A 21,909-nucleotide genomic window follows, 5' to 3' on the forward strand; every position below is an offset into this window, starting at 1 on the left:
CCACCTTATCTCAGTCCCAACCCTCAGACTCAGCACCGCCTTCTTGACCTGCAATCTTCTTCCCGACCTCTCCGCCCCCACCTCCTTTCTGGCCTATCACCCTCACCTTAACCTCCTTCCACCTATCGCATTCCCAACGCCCCTCCCCCAAGTCCCTCCTCCCTACCCTTTATCTTAGCCTGCTTGGCACACCCTCCTCATTCCTGAAAAAGGGCTTATGCCCGAAACGCGATTCTCGTCCTCCTTGGATGACCTGCTGCGCATTTCCAGCAACACATTTTTCAGCTCTGATCTCCAGCATCTGCAGTCCTCACTTTCTCCTAGTTGATTTTAACCCTTCTGGATTGGCCATGATTCTACAGGAATTGGTATCAATATCTTTGTGGCCAAAGAAAGTATTCTGGGATACTGTAAAACAATATCCTAAACAAATCAGTTACACAATTTGTCATCTATAAGCACCAAGGAGATGAAGAAACTACAGTTTCCATCATGAGGCTTTGCTACACAGTGACATCAGATCTGGCACCGTCAGCCTATTCAAGTTTAAATGTTGAACCAAAAAATAGTCCACAAAGACTCTGGTTTGGATTTTGATGGATTGTGATTTGGGTTGGTTTGAATTTCATTGAGGGAGTATACATAGGCAGCAAGCATCGATCCGAGCGTATTCAGCGGCAATGGTGGTTCATAGAAACATAGGAATAGCAGTAGGCCATTCAGCCCCTCAAGCTGCTCCAACATTCTAGTCCATCATAGCTGATGGAATACTTCAATACCTCTGTATTCCACTGGAAATCAGAAATTTATGAATCTCTGCCCAAAATATACAGAAAGACTCTAGTTTTTGCAACCGTCTGTAATAGATAATTCCAAAGGTTTGCCCATTATTTTTAAATTTAAAAATAACAGACATCTTACCTGTCAGTTTCTTTAAGTATTTTATAAGATTCAATGAGATCACCCCTCATTCTTCAAAACTCTAGTGAATACAGATCGTTTATCCAATCTCTCTTCATAGGATAGTCCCACAATCTCAGGAACAAATCTGGTGAACCTTCCTTGCACTCCCTTTATAGCAATCATATCTTTCTTGAGATGAGATCAGAAATGCACTCAGTACTCCACGTCTGGTCTAAACAAGCTCCTGTACAATTTGAAACAAGACTTCACTAGCCCTGTAACAATTAAGGTTAGTATTCTATTACCCTTCCTACTAGCTTGTTGCAACCATGTCACCTTCAATTACTTATCGACAAGGAGACCTAGATCCTTTACTACATCTACATTTTCCAATCTGTTACAATTTGAAAAATACTTTGCACAACTATTTCTCCAAAAAATGGATATCCTTACATTTTTCCACAATATGTGCCATTTTCCATGTTCTTGTCCACTTACTAAGCCTGTCTGAAACCCCCTGATATCACCTTATATTTTTCTCATAACACACTTAGCTTTGTATTATCCACAAATTCAAAATATTACCTTTGGTCCTCAACTTAAAATCATTGATATTTTTTGTGAACAGTCAACGTCCAAATACTGAACTTTGCAGTAACCCACTAGGTTACAACTAATCGGTGTGAGACTGACCATTTATTTGTATTGCTTTCTGTCTGTTAGCCAATCATTTATCCATGCCAGTACATTGCATTCTATAGCATGTTCTTTATTTTTTTATAACCAGTCTCCTCTGTGGAACTTTATCAAAAGAATGCTGAAAATCTTAGTATCCTATGTCAATCAGCTGTCCTTTATCAATTTTGTGAATAAATTCTTCAAAAAAAAATCCAAAATATTTGTCAAATATGATTTCCATGTGCAAACCCATGTTGGCTATGCCCAATCAGATTGTTATCAGCCAGGTGTCTATTTATTCTATTCTTTATAATAAATCCTAGCATTTTTTCCTATTACTAATGTAAAGCTAACAGGTCTGTAGTTCCCTATTTTCTCTTTCTCATTCCCTTCTTAAATAGTGGGGTGACATTTGATACCTTCCAATCTGCAGGAATTATTCCAGAATCTGTAGAACTTTGAAGACAATCATCAACAAATTGAATTTATATAGCCAACTCCTTCAACACTGTCAAATATAGACCATTAAGGCCGAGTATTTATTCAATTTTCAATCCATTCATTTCTCCAGAATAATATTCTTACTAATATTAACTTTCTTCAACTTCTATTTCTACCTAGCCTCTTGGATCTCTAATTCTGGGAGATGTCTAGTGTCTTCTATGACATTAGACATAAAGTATTAATTTAGCTTCTGTGCCATTTCTCTATTTCCCATTATAAATTCTCCTGTTTCTGCCTGTAATTGACCCACATTTGTTTTAACCAAACATTCCTTTTTTACATATCTTTCGAGGATCTTACGGTCCCTTTTGTGTATTTTTCTAGATATCATCCATATTCTACACTCCCTTTCTTTATCAGTTTCTTGATACTCCTTTATATTCTGTAAACCTCCCAGTCCTCAGAATTACTGCTATTTCTGGCAACTTTATTGGTCTCCCCTTTTAATCTTGTCAATTCTAAATTTCTTTGTTAGTTAGAATTGACTGCATTTTTTGAGTTTTTGTGCTTTGACAGACTACGTAGTTCATGTAAGTCATATAATTTTTAAAGAATATCCATTGCTTATACATTGTCATGCTATTTAATATAATCTTGCAATCACCTCAGCCATTTTGTGCCTCATGCTTTCAATAATTTCGCTTGTTCAAATTTAATATCTTTTGCTTCAGAATGAATGACTTCACTTGGAAAAGTGTAATGTAAATTGTTTTCATATTATGGTCACTCATCCCTCAAGACTTTTTTACAAGATTGTTAATTAGCCTTTTTCATTTCATAACACTAGATCTAAAATAGCATGTCCTTAGTTAGCTCATAGAGATAGTGACCTAGAAAACCATTCTTAGCACACTCCAGAAACTCATCCTCCAGAGCTTATTGCTGAATTGATTAAAATGTGGTGATTCCATTCTCTGTCACTCAGGGATATCACAGTCCCCTCCTGCCCGGTGTAAGCACAATGTTTGAAGGGTTCAAATCAGATTATTATAATTAGTGGCCAATGACACATACCTTCTACCCAGTTCTTATTGCCATTTTAACTGCATGCAAGTCTCAGTCAATCGAAGCTGCTGTTTCAAGACGGGTGGAACGGTTTAGCAAGCAGTTTCTCAATGCTCCCTATCAATATTCAAATATGTAGAAACAGAACAGTTACAGAAGAGCTCCTGTTGCTGAACTTGAAACAAATCTCAAGTGACCTTGAGCGCATGGAAGTCAGAGATTGTTATTCAGATTTTGCTGACTTTGGCAAATCAAATAAAGAAGGTTTTAGAGAGGGCTTTGAACTAATTGGGGGGATCATTTCAGAGAGCGGAAATGTAGGCTCACAAAGCAAGAGGATATGACAGCATTACAGAGCAGCTACTTGGATAGTGATGCCTAGAGTTGGACAGGAAGAGTCATAGAAAACTATCAAGAAATGGGAACAAAGGGGGAAAAATAACAAAAATGCAAAATTAATGGGTCTTTACTTGAAATCATGTAGAATTTGGAATAAAATAAATGAACTAACTGCATAAATACAGGTAAATGGGTAAGGTCCTCTAGCAATTATGGAGACATGGTTATAAGAAATTAAAACTGGGAACTAACTATGGTTTTCTGAAAGGACTGGCAGCAAAGAGAGCATGGTATGGTGGTATTGCTTGTACCAGATGGAATAAGTACAACAGCAAGAAATGATTTTGAATCAGAAGATTCATTATGAGTGGAGGTAAGAAATGAAAAGGGGAAGATGACATTAGTAGAAGTAGTATAAAGACCTTGAAAAGTAGCTATTTAGTAGGATTCAGAATAAATTAGGGGATAATAAGGGCATGTAACAAAAGTGGTACATTATTCATGGGACAATTTGATCTTCATATAAATTGGGATAATCAAATTGGCAAAGGTAGCGCCTGAGGTGGAATTCATAGTGTGTGTTTTGGACAATTTTCTAGAACCATATGTAGTGGATACAACCAGGGATTGAGCTATTTCAGATTTGGTGTTATATGATGAGGCAGATTTAATAATGATGTCAGAGTGAAAGATCCCCTATGAAATGTGTGTAGAATGTAGCATTCAGTTTGAGAAGGAGGAATTTTGGACAGAAACAACTGTGCTAAGCTTAAATGAGGGAAATTTATAAAGAACAAGCATAGAACTTGCTGGAATGGACTGAGAAATGAGGTTGGCAACAAAGATTATTGAGGAAAAATGACAGAAGTTTCAGACAATAGTTACTTGTAGACAGCAAATATATATCCCAGTGAAAAAGAAGGATTCTAGAAAAGGGGATAAACCAGCCATGGTAAACTAGGAAAGTTAAGGGTATCATCATAAGACCATAAGAAATAGGAACATGAGAAGGCTTGACAGGATGAAATTGAAAGAAAAACACAAAGCATGTGGCAAAGGATGTTTAAAAAACCAACAGATGGAGGATTGGATTAATAGAAAGTATAGAGTTGGAATGGGGCACATTTTCAAAATGGCATTCTGTAATGAGTAGAGTACCACAGGAATCAGTACCGAGGCCATATACAAGATCTAAGTTTGTGGATATCACAAAAGTAGGTGGGAAATTATGTAGTGAGGATGACAGAGCCTACAGATGTGTTATTGACAGTTAAATGAATGGACAAAAACTTGGCAGTTGGAATACAAGGTGGGAAAATATGAGGTTATGTACTTTGACGGGAAGAAAAGGGGAGCTGGTTGTTATTTAAATGGAGAAAGTGATAGTACAAAGGCATCTGGCAGTCTTTATGTATAACTTTAAAAAACAAGCATGTAATAAATAAGGAAGGTAAATGAAATTTAGGCTTTTATTCATAGGAAATGGAGTGTAAAATTAGGGAAACTTTGCTTAAATAATACAAGACGTTAGTCAGAAAGCTGGAATATGGTGAACAGTTTGTTCCCTTATCTAAGCAAATACTGGTATTATAGACAGTTCAGAGAAAGCTTCCTAGCTTGAACTCAGGTTTGGAGAGTGTTAGGAAGAGAGGTTGAGTAGTTTGGACCAGTACTTGTCGGAATATACAAGATTCTTAGGCTACTTGACTGGAAAGATGCAGAAAGGTTATTTCTCCTTGCAGGAGAGTCTAAGACCAGAGGGCATAATCTCAAAAACGGGTTGCCCTTAGAAGTTCATAAATTCATAACATGTAGGAGCAGAATTAAGCCATTTGGCTCATTGAGTCTGCTCCGCCATTCAATCATGGCTGATATGCTCCTTACCCCCATTTTCCTGTCTTCTGTTCATATCCCATCAACCCATTACCAATTAAAAACCTGTGTAACTCCTCCTTAAATTTATTCACTGTCCTAGCAAGTTCCACAGATTCACAATCCTTTGGGAGAAGTAGTTTCTCCTCAACTCTGTTTTAAATTTGCTACCTCTTATCCTAAGAACGTAAGTCAGAGAAAATTGAATTATTGTTATGTATATCGAGGCACAGTGAAAAGCTTTGTCTTGCAAGCAATACAGGCAGATCACAGAGTTAAGTAGTATCGATAAATAAATAATAGGTAAACAGCGGCAAAAAACAAAAACACAGATTCAGACGAATGTTAAGTGTTTGTGAGTCCATTCAGTATTCTAACAACGGTAGGATAGAAACTATTACGAAACCGCCTGGTGCGTGTGTTCAGGCTTCTGTACCTTCTCCCCGATGGTAGAGGTTGTAGAAAAGCATTGCCAGGGTGGGATGGATCTTTAAGAATTCTGGTGGCCTTTCTTTGACTGCAGGCCTGGTAGATGGATTCCATAGATGGGAGGTTGGCCTTTGTGATTGTCCGGGCCGAGTTCACCACTCTCTGTAACCGTCTCCGATCTTGAATGGTACAGTTACCATACCGGGTAGTGGTACATCCAGACAGAATGCCTTCGATGGCGCACCTATAAAAATTGGCAAGGGTATTCGCCGACATGCCAAATTTCCTCAGCTGCTTGAGGAAGAAGAGGTGTTGTTGGGCCTTTGTAACCAGTGCGTCCACATGAAGAGTCCAAGAAAGCTTGTTGTGGATGACCACTCCCAAGAGCTGGACACTCTCCACTCGTTCCATCTCTGTGCTGTTAATGTGTAGGGGGACATGAGTAACATCTTTGAAGGAATAATTTCTTATCTGCAAGCAATGAATTTGTGGAATTCTTTACTACAGAAAGCTGTCAAGGCTGGATATTTAGGTATATTCAAGGCTGAGAAAGGCATGACTAATCAGTGAGGGTATTGAGTGATATGGGGAAAAGACAGGAAATTGGAGTTGAGGATTATCAGATTAGCCATCATTTCATCGAATGGCAGAACAGACTCAATGAGCTGAATAGTCTGCTCCTATTCCTATGTCTTATGGAATGTGGGCAGCACAATCCAATGACAGCATTTTGTGTTAGTCTCAAAATTATTTAATTGTAAAGTTAAAAGTTGAGTGAAATATTTACAATTGTTTTGGCAAAGTTCTGACCTTCAAAACTGACTGACCTCAAAGTGATTGAGCAGAGTACATGATCATCCCATTGCCACATTGACCTACTGCTGCTTGTGTACATGACATCATCTCAGTCAAACCTCCTTTTAGCTTCTGTTGCAAAGAAAATTATCCTGCCATCTTTCCTTACAGCTACGGTTTTCCAGCCCTGGCAACAGATTCAAAAATCCCCTTTTACCCTCTCTATTACAATCACACCCTAGCAGACAGTTTCTGGTAGACATTTAGTCATTACCTTATTAATAATCATTTTAGTATAAAGACGTTCAAGGTAAACATAGAGTCATAGCACGTACAGTGCTTCTTCATCTCAGTAAGTAAAGCTTTGACCTATTTATTATTTCATCTTGTATCTGCAGAGACTGGTCTAAATCAAAGCACTGGCTTCTGTCTCTATTTGGAAGTATTGTCTCCAATGCTGCAAAGTTGAAACCTGCAGATGACCACTCCAAGGTAATAGTTATGCTCACACAATCTTAGAGTAAAGACCACTAAAATTATACGTGTTTGGATTAATGTAGTAACCATGTTAAAACATTGAAATACGAATTGCTGCATCATTCAGGCTGAATTATTTTTTAAATGAATTAGTGAGGTGAAATAAACTTGTAGGATCATTTATTATATTGAATCAAATTTCTCCACTAATTTCAAATTTAAGAAATGGTTATATGTTGTATTTACTGAGCTATACTTCAATGTTATATAAATTGATCAACCAATTAGCCACTATTCTTCTGGGAATTAATAATATAACACTTTCACTGTAGTAAGAATATAAGCTTTCTCTATTTCTTAGACCTTTTCAAACCTTCTATGGATTTTCCCTTGTCACTTTTTAATGCAGAAGTTTTATTTCATTTTTACTGACTTTGATTAAAACAGAAACATGAAATATGCTATGCTGGTAAAGCAGGTAATGAAATGTTGGAAAGAGTTGATTGAACATTAGATTCGATTACTTACAGTGTGGAAACAGGCTCTTCGGCCCAACAAGTCCACACCAACCCTCCGAAGAGAACCCACACAGACCCTTCCCCTACATTTACCCCTTCACCTAACGCTACGGGCAATTTAGCATGGCCAGTTCACCTAACCTGCACATTTTTGGACTGTGGGAGGAAACTCATGCAGATACAGGGAGAATGTGAAAACTCCATACAGCAGATGCCTGAGGTGGGAATTGAACCCAGGTCTCTGGCACTGGGAGGCAGCAGTGCTAACCACTGTACCACCGTGCTGCCCGATGCCACCCTGCCACCCGTAACATCTTACTTGAAATGAATTTGAGGGCTATTATAACAGTATTGTTGGAGCATACACATTATTTGATTTCTGAAATTATTCTTGAGTTTCTTAGAGCTTGGAAATTTCACACCAAAGAATGAATGAATCAAGTACAATATTGGGTTAGTTGAATAATCATTTGAAACTTCTATTTTTTATTCATTCATGGGATGAGGACGTTGCTGGCTATGCTAATAATTATTGTCCATCTCTAAATGGCAAGAGTCAATTACATTGCTGTGAGTCTGCAGTTACATGTAGGCCAGACTAGGTAAGGGTGGCAGTTTACTTTCCTAAAGAGCATTAGTGAAACAGATGTGTTTTTCTGACAATTGGCAGTGGATTCACGGTCATCATTAGCCTCTCAATTCCAGATTTTGTTTTTTGTTATTGAATTCAAATTCCACCATCTGCTGTTCCTTTGTCTCTAGATTTGCAGTCCAGTGATAATAGTACTAAAGCCCCATCACCTCCCCATTTTTTTGGAATAGGAGTAACTTTTAAAAATCATGTGTACATGTTTGGTCCATGGAATAAATGGGTTTTCTAGTTTTGTGCTTTTTGATGTTATTATCTGCTTTATTGCTAGGATCATTTCAACAGTTTTATCTCTGGATCATATTTACTTCATAAGTGTAAGCTAGCTCAATTGGTAGCACTCCTGCCTCTGAGCACAGGTTCAATTCCTACTCTGATTTGTATGTGAATGGAACAAGGGCCATGATTAAATTATTGAACTCTATTTAGCTCCTAATGCTGTATGCAGTTATAATAGACACCAAAACTGGAATTGAGTAGGAATGGAGTTGCTGGGGGAATATTTGCGAAAAATATTTCTGCCATTATGTATTAATTTGTTTGGTAAATATTTTAAAAATGTAGAACTGTGCCAGTGTGACCACATTGTAATAAATTGTTTTTTTCTGCTAGCCAAGATTTAAAGACATTATTAACTAAAATTAAAAATGCACTTTGGCTATTTAGCTTGTGCAGACTTGTTAATATTTATGTTACACCTTTTTGATGTGTTGTAATATATTTATATAATGTTTTCACATGATTTGGTCTTACAATTCAATTTTTTAAGAAATATGTTTTTGAAGTTTCACACATTCTAGTTGTGTTTAATTCATTCATATGATATGGGTCTCACTGGCTACACCAGCATTTATAGCCCATCCCTAGTTTATCTTGAGAAGGTGATGAGCTGTCTCCTTGAACATCTACAGTCTATTTATTGCAGGTATACCCACAATGATATGAGGAAAGGAGTTCCAGAATGTTGGCCCAGCAATAGTGAAGGAAAGGTAATATATTTCCAAGTCAGATGGTACTTAGTTTGGAGGAGAACTTGTATATAGTGGTGTTCCCATGTACTGTATCTGCTGCCCTTGTTCTTTCAGATGGTAGTGATGCTGTCTAAGGAGCCTTGGAGAAATTAGTTAGCTTAATACAGTTGAATCGAACATCAATAATTTGGATTCCTCTGACAGCATTACCAGCCTGATAACTGAACTCTGATTCTTTCCTTTTTTTTAGTGATATAGTGTCAAGGAATGTAAACATATCAGTGGGTTTTGTAATGGGTTTGCTATTGACACTTGTTGCATTATTAGCTAGATAGCAAATAATTAAACAGTCAGTTGATCAGGCAGTGAGACAGTGGCATAGTGGCAATGTCACTAGCCTTGGTATTCAGAACTTCAGGTTAATGTTTAAATCCGATCCCGACAGATTGATCAAAACTTGAATTTAGTAAAACTCTGGAATAAGAAGTTCATCTCATGACCGCTGTTGATTGTTGTACACATCCATCTGGCGGGAAGGAAATCTATCATCCTAACCAGGTCTGGCCTATGTGTGACTTCAGACCTACTGTTATGTGACCTACAGACTCAGTGCACTCTGGTAAATTAGTTAGGCAATAAATGCTGGCCAAACCAGTGACTCCCACATCCAAAGAGTGAAAAAAGACTCTCCCGTGCTACTATGTAGGTAGATGAATTGCATTTAACATCAAAGTCCATGAAGGTTAATATGATTCATCAAATTTCAAAATGTTTGGAGGGAAGAGGATACCTTTGTAGGGAGTGGAGAGACAAATAATTTAATCTCAAAGTGTCTTGAAGACACTTCAATGTTCACCATCTTGCAATTCCTAAACTAAAATACACTTACACTTTCTAATTTTGTCATCCAGTTGTGTGCCATGATGACAGTTCGTGGTTCTTGCACATAAGATGAAAAGACTTATAAGAAATCATATAATTTAAAATCTTATTTGATTTAAGTGTTTTCTGTGATTAATCTGTCATCAAGCTGCATTCACCCTGCAGTAATATTTGGAGCTTAAATATTGAGAACATGAAGGTATAGGTGTGGTAGTGGTACCTAGTATTCTGATACTACAGACCTACAATAGATGATGCAATTCATCTTTTGGGAAATGTTACTTTAACTTTTTTTCATCAGAGTTCATAAATTATTTTAAAATGAATACAATCATAGAGATGTGCAGCATGGAAGCAGACCCTTTGGTCCAACTCGTCCATGCCAACCAATTATCTTAACCAAACCTAGTCCCATTTGCCAGCACTTGGCCCATATCCCTTTAAACCCTTCCTATTGATATACCCATCCAGATGTCTTTTAAATGTTGTAATTGTACCAACCTCCATCACTTCCTCTCATTGTAGCTGTAGTGTGATTCTGTATTTATGATTGGGGATGCATTTTACAGGGATGAAAGTTTCTATTCCTCTTTAGAGGATCTTTCATTTGCAGTTCAAAATACTAAATTACTTAAATAATGTTAATACCATTAATTTATATCCTTTCCAGACATTGTTTCAGCATCTTTTAGACACTTTGAATGGAAACTCTACTGCTAATTACAGTTTATTGTTACTCTGGGCTTCCCAAGCAAATGCACTTCCTGTAAGTACCTAATTCAAATATTAGCTGACATTTGCCTGTCCAAATAAACTAATTAAAATGGTAACAATTGTGAAATAATTCAGACTTTGGGATTTCTGTGACTTGTATTTCTATTACTTGATCTTTGGAAAATCAGAACTTTTTTAGACATAATGTTCTGCATTTTATGTGGAAAAGACTTTTCAGTTACACACACTTTTGATACTAAAAGCAGTCTTTCCTTTAAAATAGTCTTTAAGAGATCCTTTTTGTGTGTTGGATTAGGAATATCTTTTGACGATAACAGTATTTATTCCCCAAGTCTAATTTGCCCTTTAGAAAGTGTTGAAAAGCGGTCTTCTTGAACTGCTGCAGTCCATGCAGTATTGACACAATACAATGCTAATTGAGGAGAATTCCCAGGATTTTGATACAGCAGCATTGAAAATTTATTTCCACAAGAGCACAGGAGACTTGATGGAAAAATGGAAGGTGCCACTGTTTCTATTAATCAGCTTCCTTTGTTCTTTTAACTGGCAGTGGTTGTGGGCTTGAAAGGTACTGTTGACGAGTTGCTGCAGTGGGCATTATTGAAGTTACACAGCACCACTGTCATGCTTTGCTGGTGCAGGGAATGAATATTTAATATTGTGTTTGGTTCATTAATCAGGTGGACTGCTTTGTTCTGGATGTTGGTGAGTTTCTTAAATGTTGTTTGGAGCTGTAGTCATTCAGGAAATTGGAGAGTATTCCATCATGCATCTGACCTGAGTTTTGTAGTTGGCGGACAGGCTTTGGAGGTGACTAATCACCACAAAATTGCTGGCTTTGAACCTGCTCTTGTAGCCACACAATTTTATAACTGGTCCCATTCAGTTTCTGGTCAATGGCCACCCTGAGGATGTTGACAGTGGAGTATTTAGCAATATTAATGTGCTGGGGTCGCACAGTGGCTCAGTAGTTAGCACTACTGCCTCATGTCGCCAGAAACCCGCGTTCGATTCCATCCTCGGGCGACTGTCTGTGTGGAGTTTGCACATTCTCCTCGTGTCTGTGTGGGTTTCTGCTGGGTGCTCCGATTTCCTCCCACAATCCAAAGATGTGCAGGTTAGGTAAACTGGCTATGCTAAATTGCCCATAGTGTTCAGGGATGTGTAGGTTAGTTAGGGGTAAATGTAGAGTGATAGGGTAGGGGAATGTGTCTGGCTGGGTTACTCTTCGGAGGTTTGGTGTGACATTTTGGGCCGAAGGGCCTGTTTCAACACTGTAGGGATTCTATATTACTCTGCAACCTTTGGTGAATGTCCTCACTGCGAACATTATGTTGGAGGGAAAATCATTAATGAGGTAGACGGAGATGAATGGTCTTAGAAAACCATAGTGAGGAGTTCGTGAATTTATAATTTTGAAACTGAGATTAGACTACAACGTTCACAGCTTTCTTCCTTTGGGCTACATTATGATTCAACCAGGAGAGAATTTTGTCCCAATTCTCATGAACTTTAATTGATAACCTTAGGTTAATCAGTTTTGCTTATGTCTAATCTAATAAAAGATGCTTTGCAGCTTTCGCTCCAGTTATTCCACAAGTTTAATAGTGCACCTCCAGTCGATTAGTTTAAAGAAGTGAACATTGTGAATATATTGTATAATTGCTATTGTTTCTCTTTTTTCAGATCACATTCTGGACTCTTGCATTTATTATTTCGAATCCATTTGTTTATCAGACTGTTATGAAGGAACTAGGTTCTGTCATGGATGACAAAAGTAATTGTTTTAAAATCTTTTACTAGTGGATAAAATGTTTTGGTTATCATTGATAATAAGATGTAATGAATAGAAGTCAGTTTATTTTCCAAAAATGCTATCCTGATTACAAGGGTACAGATTTTCCTGCGATTTCCCCACAACACATATCAAATATGCTGCATCTCTGGTATTCATATGAACATATGAAATAGAAGCAGAAGTAGACCATTCAGCCCCATGAGCTAAATAAAGAAACCATTTCATTAAGGTCATGGCTTATTTGTTTGTGTTTCACATTTCCATATTCCCATCTATCCCGATAACCCTTGATTCCCCTGCCCACTAAGAATTTATCGACTTCTGTCTTAAAAATTTTCAATAGCCACACCACTACTATCTTCTGAGGCAGAGTACCAGTATCTCTCAACCCATTGAGAGATCCAATTTCTTCTCATCTCTATCCTGATGTGGCAGCCCCTAATTTTGAAACTGTGGCCCCTAGATGGTAGTAAGGAGGGTCAACAAGGCTGTTTTTGGCATTGTTATTTCCAGTGCCTAAATTGATGCCAATGACTTTGGTGAAGAATATATGCACACAGCCTTAAGCTAAATAAAAATGTTTGGGGAAGGAGAAAATTCCTGGGTGGTTTTGAGTCAGAATCTTTTAGAAAGGATTCACGTAGTCTGTTGTGTCAGTGTTATTTAATTGAAAAAGAAATCCAGTTGAGTTTCATATCCAGGTGGAGGGGAGTCAGTGGCCTAGTGGTATTATCGCTAGGTTATTAATCCAGAAACTCAGCTAATATTCTGGGTTCAAATCCAGCCATGAAATATGGGGGAATTTGAATTCAGTTAAAAAAAATCCAGTATTAAGAATCTTCTGATAACCATGTAATCATTGTTGATCGCTAGAAAAACCCATCTTGTTCACTAATGTTCTTCAGGGAGGGAAATCTGCCATCCTCACCTGGCTTGACCTACATGTTACTCCACGTCACAGAAATGTGATTGACTCTCAACTGCCCTCTGAAGTGACCTAGCAAGCCATTCTGTTTTACCAGTCACCACACAGTCTCAAGAAAGAAATGAAACTGGACAGATCACTCACGATCAACCTAGAAACTAGAACAACATTTGGAGGAAGCACTGAGGGTGGCATGAACACAAATTGCACTCTGAGTGGGAGGATTTCAATATCCATCACCAAGAGCGGCTTGGTAACAATACTACTGATCGAGCTGGTCGTATCCTCAAGGATATAGCTGCAAGACTGGGTCTGTGCCAAGTGGTAAGGGAACCAACAAGAGGGAAAAACATACTTGACCTCATCCATACCAGTCTACCAGCATGCAGGTGCATCTGTCCATGACAGTGTCATTGTGGGGTGGGGGGGCGGCATGGTGACTCATTGGTTAGTGCTGCTGCCTCACAGTGCCAGAGACCCAGGTTTGATTCCAGCCTCGGGTGACTGTCTGGGTGGAGTTTTCACAATCTCCCTGTGACTGCATGGGTTTCCTCTGGGTTCTTCAGTTTCCTCCCATAGTCCAAAGATGTGCAGGTTAGGTAAATGGCCATCCTAAATTGCCCGTAGTGTCCTGGGATTTGCATACCAAGTGGACTAGCCATGAGAAATGTATGGTTACAGTGATAGGGTGGGGGCTGGGTCTGGTTGGATGCTCTTCAGAAGGTCAGTGTGACTCAATGGGCTGAATGGCCTGCTTCCATACTCTAGGAATTCTATGAGTATCAGTAAGCGTTATAATGGTAATGAAGTTGAATATTGAGAATACCCTTCTTCGGGTTGTGTGGCACTATCACCTGTGCTAAGTGGGTCAGAATCTAGCATCTCAAGACTGGGCATCCATGAGCCACTTTGGGCCATTAACAGTGGCAGAATCGTACTCCAATACAATCTGCAAACTCATGGTCTGGCATATTCACGACTCAACTATTCCCATCAAACCAAGTTCATTTGAGAGTACAGGAGGGTGTGTAAGGAGCAGCACCATCAATGCCTAAAACCTGATGAAGCTACCAAATAGGTAAACTCACATAATGAGCAACTTAAGCAGCAAGTAGACAGAGCTAAGCAATCCCACAATCAACAGATCAGATCTAAGCTTTGCAGTCCTGCCACATCCAGTCGTAATTGGTGGTGGACAATTGAACATCTCACTGGAATTGCCATATAAATACAATGGCAGGTCAAAGGCTAGGAATACTGCAATGATTACTCAAAGCCTGTCCAATCTGCAAGGCACAAGTCAGGACTGTGGTGGAATACTCCCCACTTGCCTGGATGAGTGCAGCTGTAACAACATTCAAGACTCTTGATACCATCCAGGACAAAGCAATCTGTTTGATTGGCACCACATCCACAAACATCCACTCATTCCACCACTAATGCTCAGTAGCACCAGTGCACATTATCTATAAAATGTACTGCAGAAATTCACCAAAGATATTTAGATAGCACTTTCTAAACCCATGAACATTTCCATCTAGAAAGACTAGAGCAACAGATAGATAGGAACAGTACCAACTATAAATTTCCCTCCAAGACACTCATCATCCTGACTTGGAAATCTGTAACCGTCACTGGGTCAGAATCCTGGAATTTCCTCCCTTGGAGTGATTTGGGTCTACATACAACATATGGCCTGCAGTGGGTCAAAAAGGCAGCTCACCATAATTTGCTTAAGGGCACTTAGGGACAAGCAATAAATGCAGGCCAGCCAGTGATGCCCATGTCCTACAAATGAATAAAGAAACGTTTTCTGCCTAGAATTCTTCAAACGCACCCACTTGCATTTCAGAGCTTCCTATGTAATCTAATTCCAACAGCTTTTCAGGTAATGTTCAAAAACTTCTTATTTGAAAAAGGGGTCTTCATTTCTGTTTTAAGTTAAAAATCACACAACACCAGATTATAGTCCAACCTGTTGTTATGTGATTTTTAACTTTGTCCACCCCAGTCTAAAACCAGCACCTCCACATCATTTCTGTTTTAGTTCTTATGCCAATTAATTTAAATTATGACCTATTGTTATTGGTCCCCTTGCCAGAGAAAGCAATTTCTTCCTACTAATTCCTATCAAAACACCTTGGAAGTTGAATCCCTCCATTAGATCTTTCTTAACATTTTCTGAGTACAATCTCAACTTCTCCATCTATTTAGATTACTGTAGAGCCTCATTCCGAACATCATCCTGGTAAACCCTTCTATTCTCTTCATGATCTTGACAACCTTCCTGAAGGCAATATCTAAAACTATAAACAATAGTCCAGCTAAGTTGAAAGCAACTTAATCTAAAGCAGTGATCTGCAAAAGCGTAACATGATTTTCTGTTCAGGGGTCCTGTCTATAAAGCCACATATTAATTTTATTAATTGTCTTCTTAAATTGTCATGCCACCTTCATGGATTTGTGAATATGACCCCCTCCCTCAAAACGGTACCATTAGATTTTATATTTCTTCCTGCTGTTTCTCAAAGTTCATCACTCCGCACTTAATTACCTAAATTTTATCTACCATGTTTCTGCTCATTTCACCTATCTGTAATATCTTTCTAAAATCTACTGCCATTTCGCATTATTTACTATTTTATCAAGTTTTTCTTATCGTCTGTAAACTTTGAAATTGTACTCCGAAATCAAAGTTGAATGTGTTATGGTTTCAGATGAAGGTAATACTGGACAAGTCGGCATCCAAGGTGAAACCTGACTTGATAGATCAGCAGTTTTATTTTTGTAGTTGGTTACTCACTGAAATATTCACATGAGGCTACCAATACTTCTTTCAAACAAAAGTGCATTGCACAAGAACAAAAGCACAAATAAAAGCATATCTGCATATTTACGTCAATTTGAAAGGATCTAAATACGAAGAGCAAAAACATAGATTCAACCTTGTTCCTAGCAGTATCCTTTTCACTCAATCTCAGAGAAATATCATTACTGGCTTAACTCTCTTTACTTTCTTATTTAATTGACCCTTGAAAAAGTTTAAAGGCTCTTTCTATTTTTAATGACCTCTATGGTCTTTCAGTCCTAAGGTTGCAATTCCTCTTCAGTTCTGACAGCCAAGACTTCTAAAAACTTTCATAACCCAGAGATTTTCTGAATCTAACAATCATGTCTGCTGTTAGGATGAAACTGAAAGCAAAGTACTGCAGATGCTGGAGATATGAAATAAAATTTTAAGTCCTAGAGACACTAAACAGGTCGGGCAGCATCTGTGGGGAGAGAAAGAGAGTTAATGTTTGAGTTTTTTAAGTGATTGGCTTGCTAGGCTACTTCACAGGACAGTTACAAATCAAGCAGATTGCTGTGTTTTTGGAGTCATATATTGGACTGACCAGGTAAGAATGGCATTTTTCCTTTCTAAAGGATATTTAAAATAGTTTAGTTTTAAAACAAAAATCAACATTAATTACACAGCTGCTATTAGCCCAGCTCTTATTGAATTCAAATTACTCTGACTGCCATGGCAGGATTTGAGCTCACATCCCTACAACATTAGTCTGGGGTTCTGACCAGTCCAGTAGCATTACCACTATGCCACCACCCATCTATACACAAGGTCAAATTAGATGGCTGCAGTAATGTATCAATGCAATAACTTTGGCATCATGAGCCAGGCAAAGAAATCTGAAGAAATATAGCAACCTGCTCTAGGAAATACAGAAGTAGGGAGGTTATACTTAGATGTAAAGGTAGTTCAGGTAGAGGCAGGTACTTTTAAAAGGTATTTGGACAGGTACATGGATAGGAAAGGTTTAGAGGGAAATGGGCTAAACACAGGCAAATGGGACTAGTTCAATTTAGGAAACCTGATCAGCATGGATGAGTTGGGCTGTTTCCATGCTGTATGACTCTAACTGTAGTTATACAAGGTGATACTGCATTCATATACTGTACACAATATTGGTTACCTTCATAAATGAAGGATGTAACTGTGTTGAAGAAAGTTCAGAGAACGTTTAATAGACTGTTATCTGGAATTGGATGGGTTACCTTAGGCAAATATCGACAGCCTGACTTTGTATCCATTAGAGTTTAGAAGATTAAGAAGTAATTGATTGAAACATTCAGGTTCTGAGGCAACTTAACAGGGTATATGTAAATCAATGTTATGTCCAATGGAGGAATCTAGAACAGGTGTCACTCATTAAAAAAAAATCAGGGGTCACCCATTGAAAACAGAGATGAGGTGAAATTGTTTTCTCTGGTCTTTAGAAATTGCTTCTTGAGTAGGTGCTGGAAGGAGAGTTCTTGAATATTTTTCAGGCAGAGGTAGATAGATTTTTGTTAAGGGAGTGAAACATTATCAAGGAGTAGGCAGAAATGTGAATTTGAGATTACAAACAGATTGGTCAAATCTTATTGCAAGTTGGAGCAGGCTCAAGGGGTTGAATGGCCTATTTCTGCTCCTAATTTGCGGTTCATAGGAAAACATTATTTCAAATCCAAAGTTTCAGTCCACGACCAGAGCCCCTCAGAGAGATATGTGGCTGTATCCTCTCTAGAGCTTTCCATATCTATGAAGAGACAAGTGTAAGAATTGCCAAAATGGTGCCCAATGGGTGAGATGGCATTGTGATAATGTCACTTCACTTGTAATCTAGGGGGGTTAGGCTAGTTTTCTGGAGACATAGGTTCAATTCCCACCATGGCAGCTGGTGGAATTTAAATTAATAAATTTGTTTCACTAGTGGTGACAATGAAACAATATTGATGGTTGTAAAACCCCATCTGCTTCACTAATGTACTATAAGAAAGGAAATCTGCCATCCTTATAATGGCCTACATATGACTGCAAAGAGAAGAATATTTGAAGACTAGGGTCTTCAACTCAAAACTAAGATCACAAGTGTTTTACTATATAGGTGGTGGATTTTGCACTTTTGCAAAATCTTTCATATCCAGTGTCGGTGTGGACTTGTTGGGCCGAAGGGCCTGTTTCCACACTGTAATGTAATCTAATCTAATCTAATAATCTAATCTTTTACTATATAGGTGGTGGATTTTGCACTTTTGCAAAATCTTTCATATCCAGTGGCAAGAAAGATGGAACACAGCAACATATATTTCTAGCCAAGATGCCCAAGATAATAATCATGTAAAATCAGCCCCACAGGACAGAACGTATTATATTTGTCTCAACTATTCTATTCACAACTCCGTTATAGTGAGAGACTGCAGGAGACTAGCAGAAACAAGTTAGGAAAGTCCTCAATTCATCCCTAAAGAGATCAAACATTGAAAACCATTGACAGGGTCTGGCTTGTCACCAACCAAAATGGAGAATGCCGATTTGGGAAGATACCAGACACATTGAGAGCTCTCATTGGGAATAAGCAAGGCAAAGTCAAGATGTTGGAAGGGGCACCCTAAACCTCAAAACAACCCATCTACCCAACCCTTCAAACATCACCACCCCACACCCAAAACACTGCATATCAATCATCTCAGATGAAATCTTTTTCTGTGAAGATCAGGAGCCTTCAGAAATTGCTTCTTGAGTAGGTATTGGAGGGAGAGTATTTGTATATTCTTCAGGCAGAGCTAGATAGATTTTTGTTAAGAAAGAGAATTAAAGATTATCAAGGGATGGGCAGGAATGTGAATTTTAGGTTACAAACCAATCGGAGCAGGCTGAAGGGGCTCAAGTTATCCTTGATCCCAAAGACAGCCGAAGAAGGAAAGGAAGCACTTTCAACTGACCTCATTCATTAGACTGAGAACAAAGGAGTGAGATGGCCTTCCAAACTGAGAGTCTATAGAGGTTTTGTCCATTCTGTCCTACACATGATTTAGAACATGTACCTACATCATGCTGGGAAACTCAGTGACTTTCAAATGAGTTTCCTTCAGAAGCTTTGGAAGATCAGATGACAGGACAAAATACCAGGTACTGAGATACTCTTCTGAACTGATATGCCAAGGTAAGACAGTTAGGACTGAGTTGAACTGATCATGCAGCCAAAATACATAACAATAGGTTCAAAGCGAACCTTCTAAGGACAGTTCGAGTCTGGGGTGCACAGTCAACATGGTCACACTCTGAAGTATCCATTTGGGACTTTTAAGATCAACTTCGAGACCTAGAAGCTTACCCAGATCATTGCATCTGGTATATCCAGATAAAAACAAAGGTGTGACTTTGTTTTAAAGCAGGCATGTAGGAGAGGCAGAAAAAAAGTGCAAAGAGATGAATTCTCAAACTAGTAACCTTTCTAGAAGTCAGTCATAAGTAGTATCTTCTGCTATTTGCAATCTTCTAATAGTCTTAATAGTTATCACTATGCCCATCAGAATCCTACAAACACTCCATATGATGAGCATGTTGTCTTTTGAGACAAAGATGACCAAGAAATCAATTAAGTATACAATTGAAACCAAGGTCAACAGATATAAATATTCAAAAACTGAAAGAACTGAGGATGCTGTAAATCAGAAACTGAAGTTGCTGGGAAAGCTCAGCAGGTCTAGTAGCACATGTGAAGAGAAATCCATTAACATTTGGGTCCAGTGATCCTTCCTCAGAACTGATGGTAGCTAAGAAAATATTGCTTTATGTGCAGAAGATAGGGTTCGGGGAGGCGGTAAACAATAAACAATAGGTAGGGATAGAGTACAAAGAGAAAAGAACAGCTGGACAGATAGAGGAGTCGATAACGATCTGGCAGGGAGGATGAATAGCTATTAACAGCCATCCATTAACGCCTGCCCCACCCTGGCTTCAACTTCAGCACAACTGTTCTTTCCAATTTTGGAGTTAGACTACCATTGTTCTACCATTCTCACATTCTGATAATTTAATCTGAGCTGTCAACACCTTTTCTCCCCCAACACTATTGCATAAATGCTGCCTCCTCGACACTTCACTCTGAAGAGTCATCTCGATATGAAACGGTAGCTTGCTCTCTCTCCATGGATGTTGTCCAACCTGCTGCGGTTTCAATCATTTTTTGTTTTCAGTACAGATTCCAGCATCTACAGTAATTTGCTTCTAGGCTGTATGGTTACTCGTCTTGATTATGAAAATTGTTGTTTGATCAAATATGGTACAATAATATTTAATCTGTTAATTGGGGCTGCAAATTTTACATGATTAATTTGTATTATGTAATTAGATATTTATAACTAAACAAATTCAAGTGTACAAAACATTGAGCAGTATAAGAGTGACATGACTCGTGCAGTTACGATACAACTATCATATTAGTTTGCACTATTTGGTTGGATAGGTTGTACAAACTAGTGACTCTTTTGAACCCATGCTTACCCTCCCTTCCCCAGAACATGACAGGTGCTGCCATTAGTATACAGTTGGATGACTTTTAACGTTCAAATGAAAATGGATGTGATATTACTGCTGGATTCAGAAGACGAGGTAATAGAACAGTCTAGCTGCTGATTCATGCTCCCCTTTATTTCTTATCTCTTCAGGTAATAAAAAGATCAGATTGAAGGAAAGTGATCTACAGAAGCTTCCATACTTAAAATGTTGCATTTTAGAGGCAATTCGTTTGCGAGCTCCAGGGGTTATATGTAGAAAAGTGATACAACCTTTAAAAATTAAAGTGAGTTATCTATGCTTATGCTGCTTTCATTTAGGGGATACAAAAGCAGATATAAATTGTGGGCTATACTGTGAATAAGTGTCAAACGTATTGTAAGTGCTGCAGGATCGACCACTTCCAGGTAATGGTTGGGGTACAGGGCGGTCATCTATCCTATTTTACTTTAGGTTCAGGGCCTGCTTGATTAACAATGATAGAGGAAGCATCATGAGTAAGTGAGAAGAGGCTCATGTTTTAATGAGATGTAGTTTATTGCATGATACCAATTAGTACAAGTTTCATTGGCTAGTTAAACATAATACCCCTACATAACACTATCAGCATCCAAGGAGTACACATATCATTATCTTCATGGGTATCTTAGGTTAGACTCATATTCTCCCACAACCAAGATTATATGGCATGTTATGGAGCTAAATGCAGTCACCAATATCAATCCTTTATAACCATTCTCTTGTACACCAAAAAGAACAGCAGACACCTAATGAAGTTGAATAAGTGGTAGTTAAAACCAATGTTATAGAGTCACAAAATGTCTTTGTAAATTTGTGAGCTTGGAATTAAGGTATTGAGCCATTAAAAGAGCAACAGGGAACAATAAAGGGATTACTTAATGTATTTTGGAAAGGCAAAACAGGGCAGAACTTATACATTTAATGGTAAGATCCTGGGTAGTGTTGCTGAACAAAGAGATCTTGGAGTGCAGGTTCATAGTTCCTTGAAAGTGGAATCCTAGGTAGACAGAATAGTGAAGAAGGTGTTTGGTATCCTTGCCTTTAATCCGCCACCTCCAAACGGGCCCCA

At 38.3% G+C, this 21,909-nt stretch overlaps 1 protein-coding gene across 5 annotated transcripts in view; it reads left to right on the forward strand.

The window, feature by feature from the left end:
* LOC122543908 (24-hydroxycholesterol 7-alpha-hydroxylase) overlaps positions 1-21,909 on the forward strand; it is a 72,927-nt gene that overhangs the window by 41,735 nt on the left and 9,283 nt on the right. For 4 of the 5 annotated variants that reach the window (XM_043682831.1, XM_043682823.1, XM_043682841.1 and 1 more), the window contains 4 exons: positions 6,924-7,017; positions 10,693-10,788; positions 12,444-12,534; positions 20,972-21,105. In XM_043682831.1, coding sequence (XP_043538766.1) covers positions 6,924-7,017; positions 10,693-10,788; positions 12,444-12,534; positions 20,972-21,105 — 415 coding nt within the window. The remainder of the gene's footprint in view (positions 1-6,923; positions 7,018-10,692; positions 10,789-12,443; positions 12,535-20,971; positions 21,106-21,909) is intronic. The other variant, XM_043682814.1, reaches the window with a different exon arrangement.

This window comes from Chiloscyllium plagiosum, chromosome 3, assembly GCF_004010195.1.
Source record: "Chiloscyllium plagiosum isolate BGI_BamShark_2017 chromosome 3, ASM401019v2, whole genome shotgun sequence".
Taxonomy (NCBI): domain Eukaryota; kingdom Metazoa; phylum Chordata; class Chondrichthyes; order Orectolobiformes; family Hemiscylliidae; genus Chiloscyllium; species Chiloscyllium plagiosum.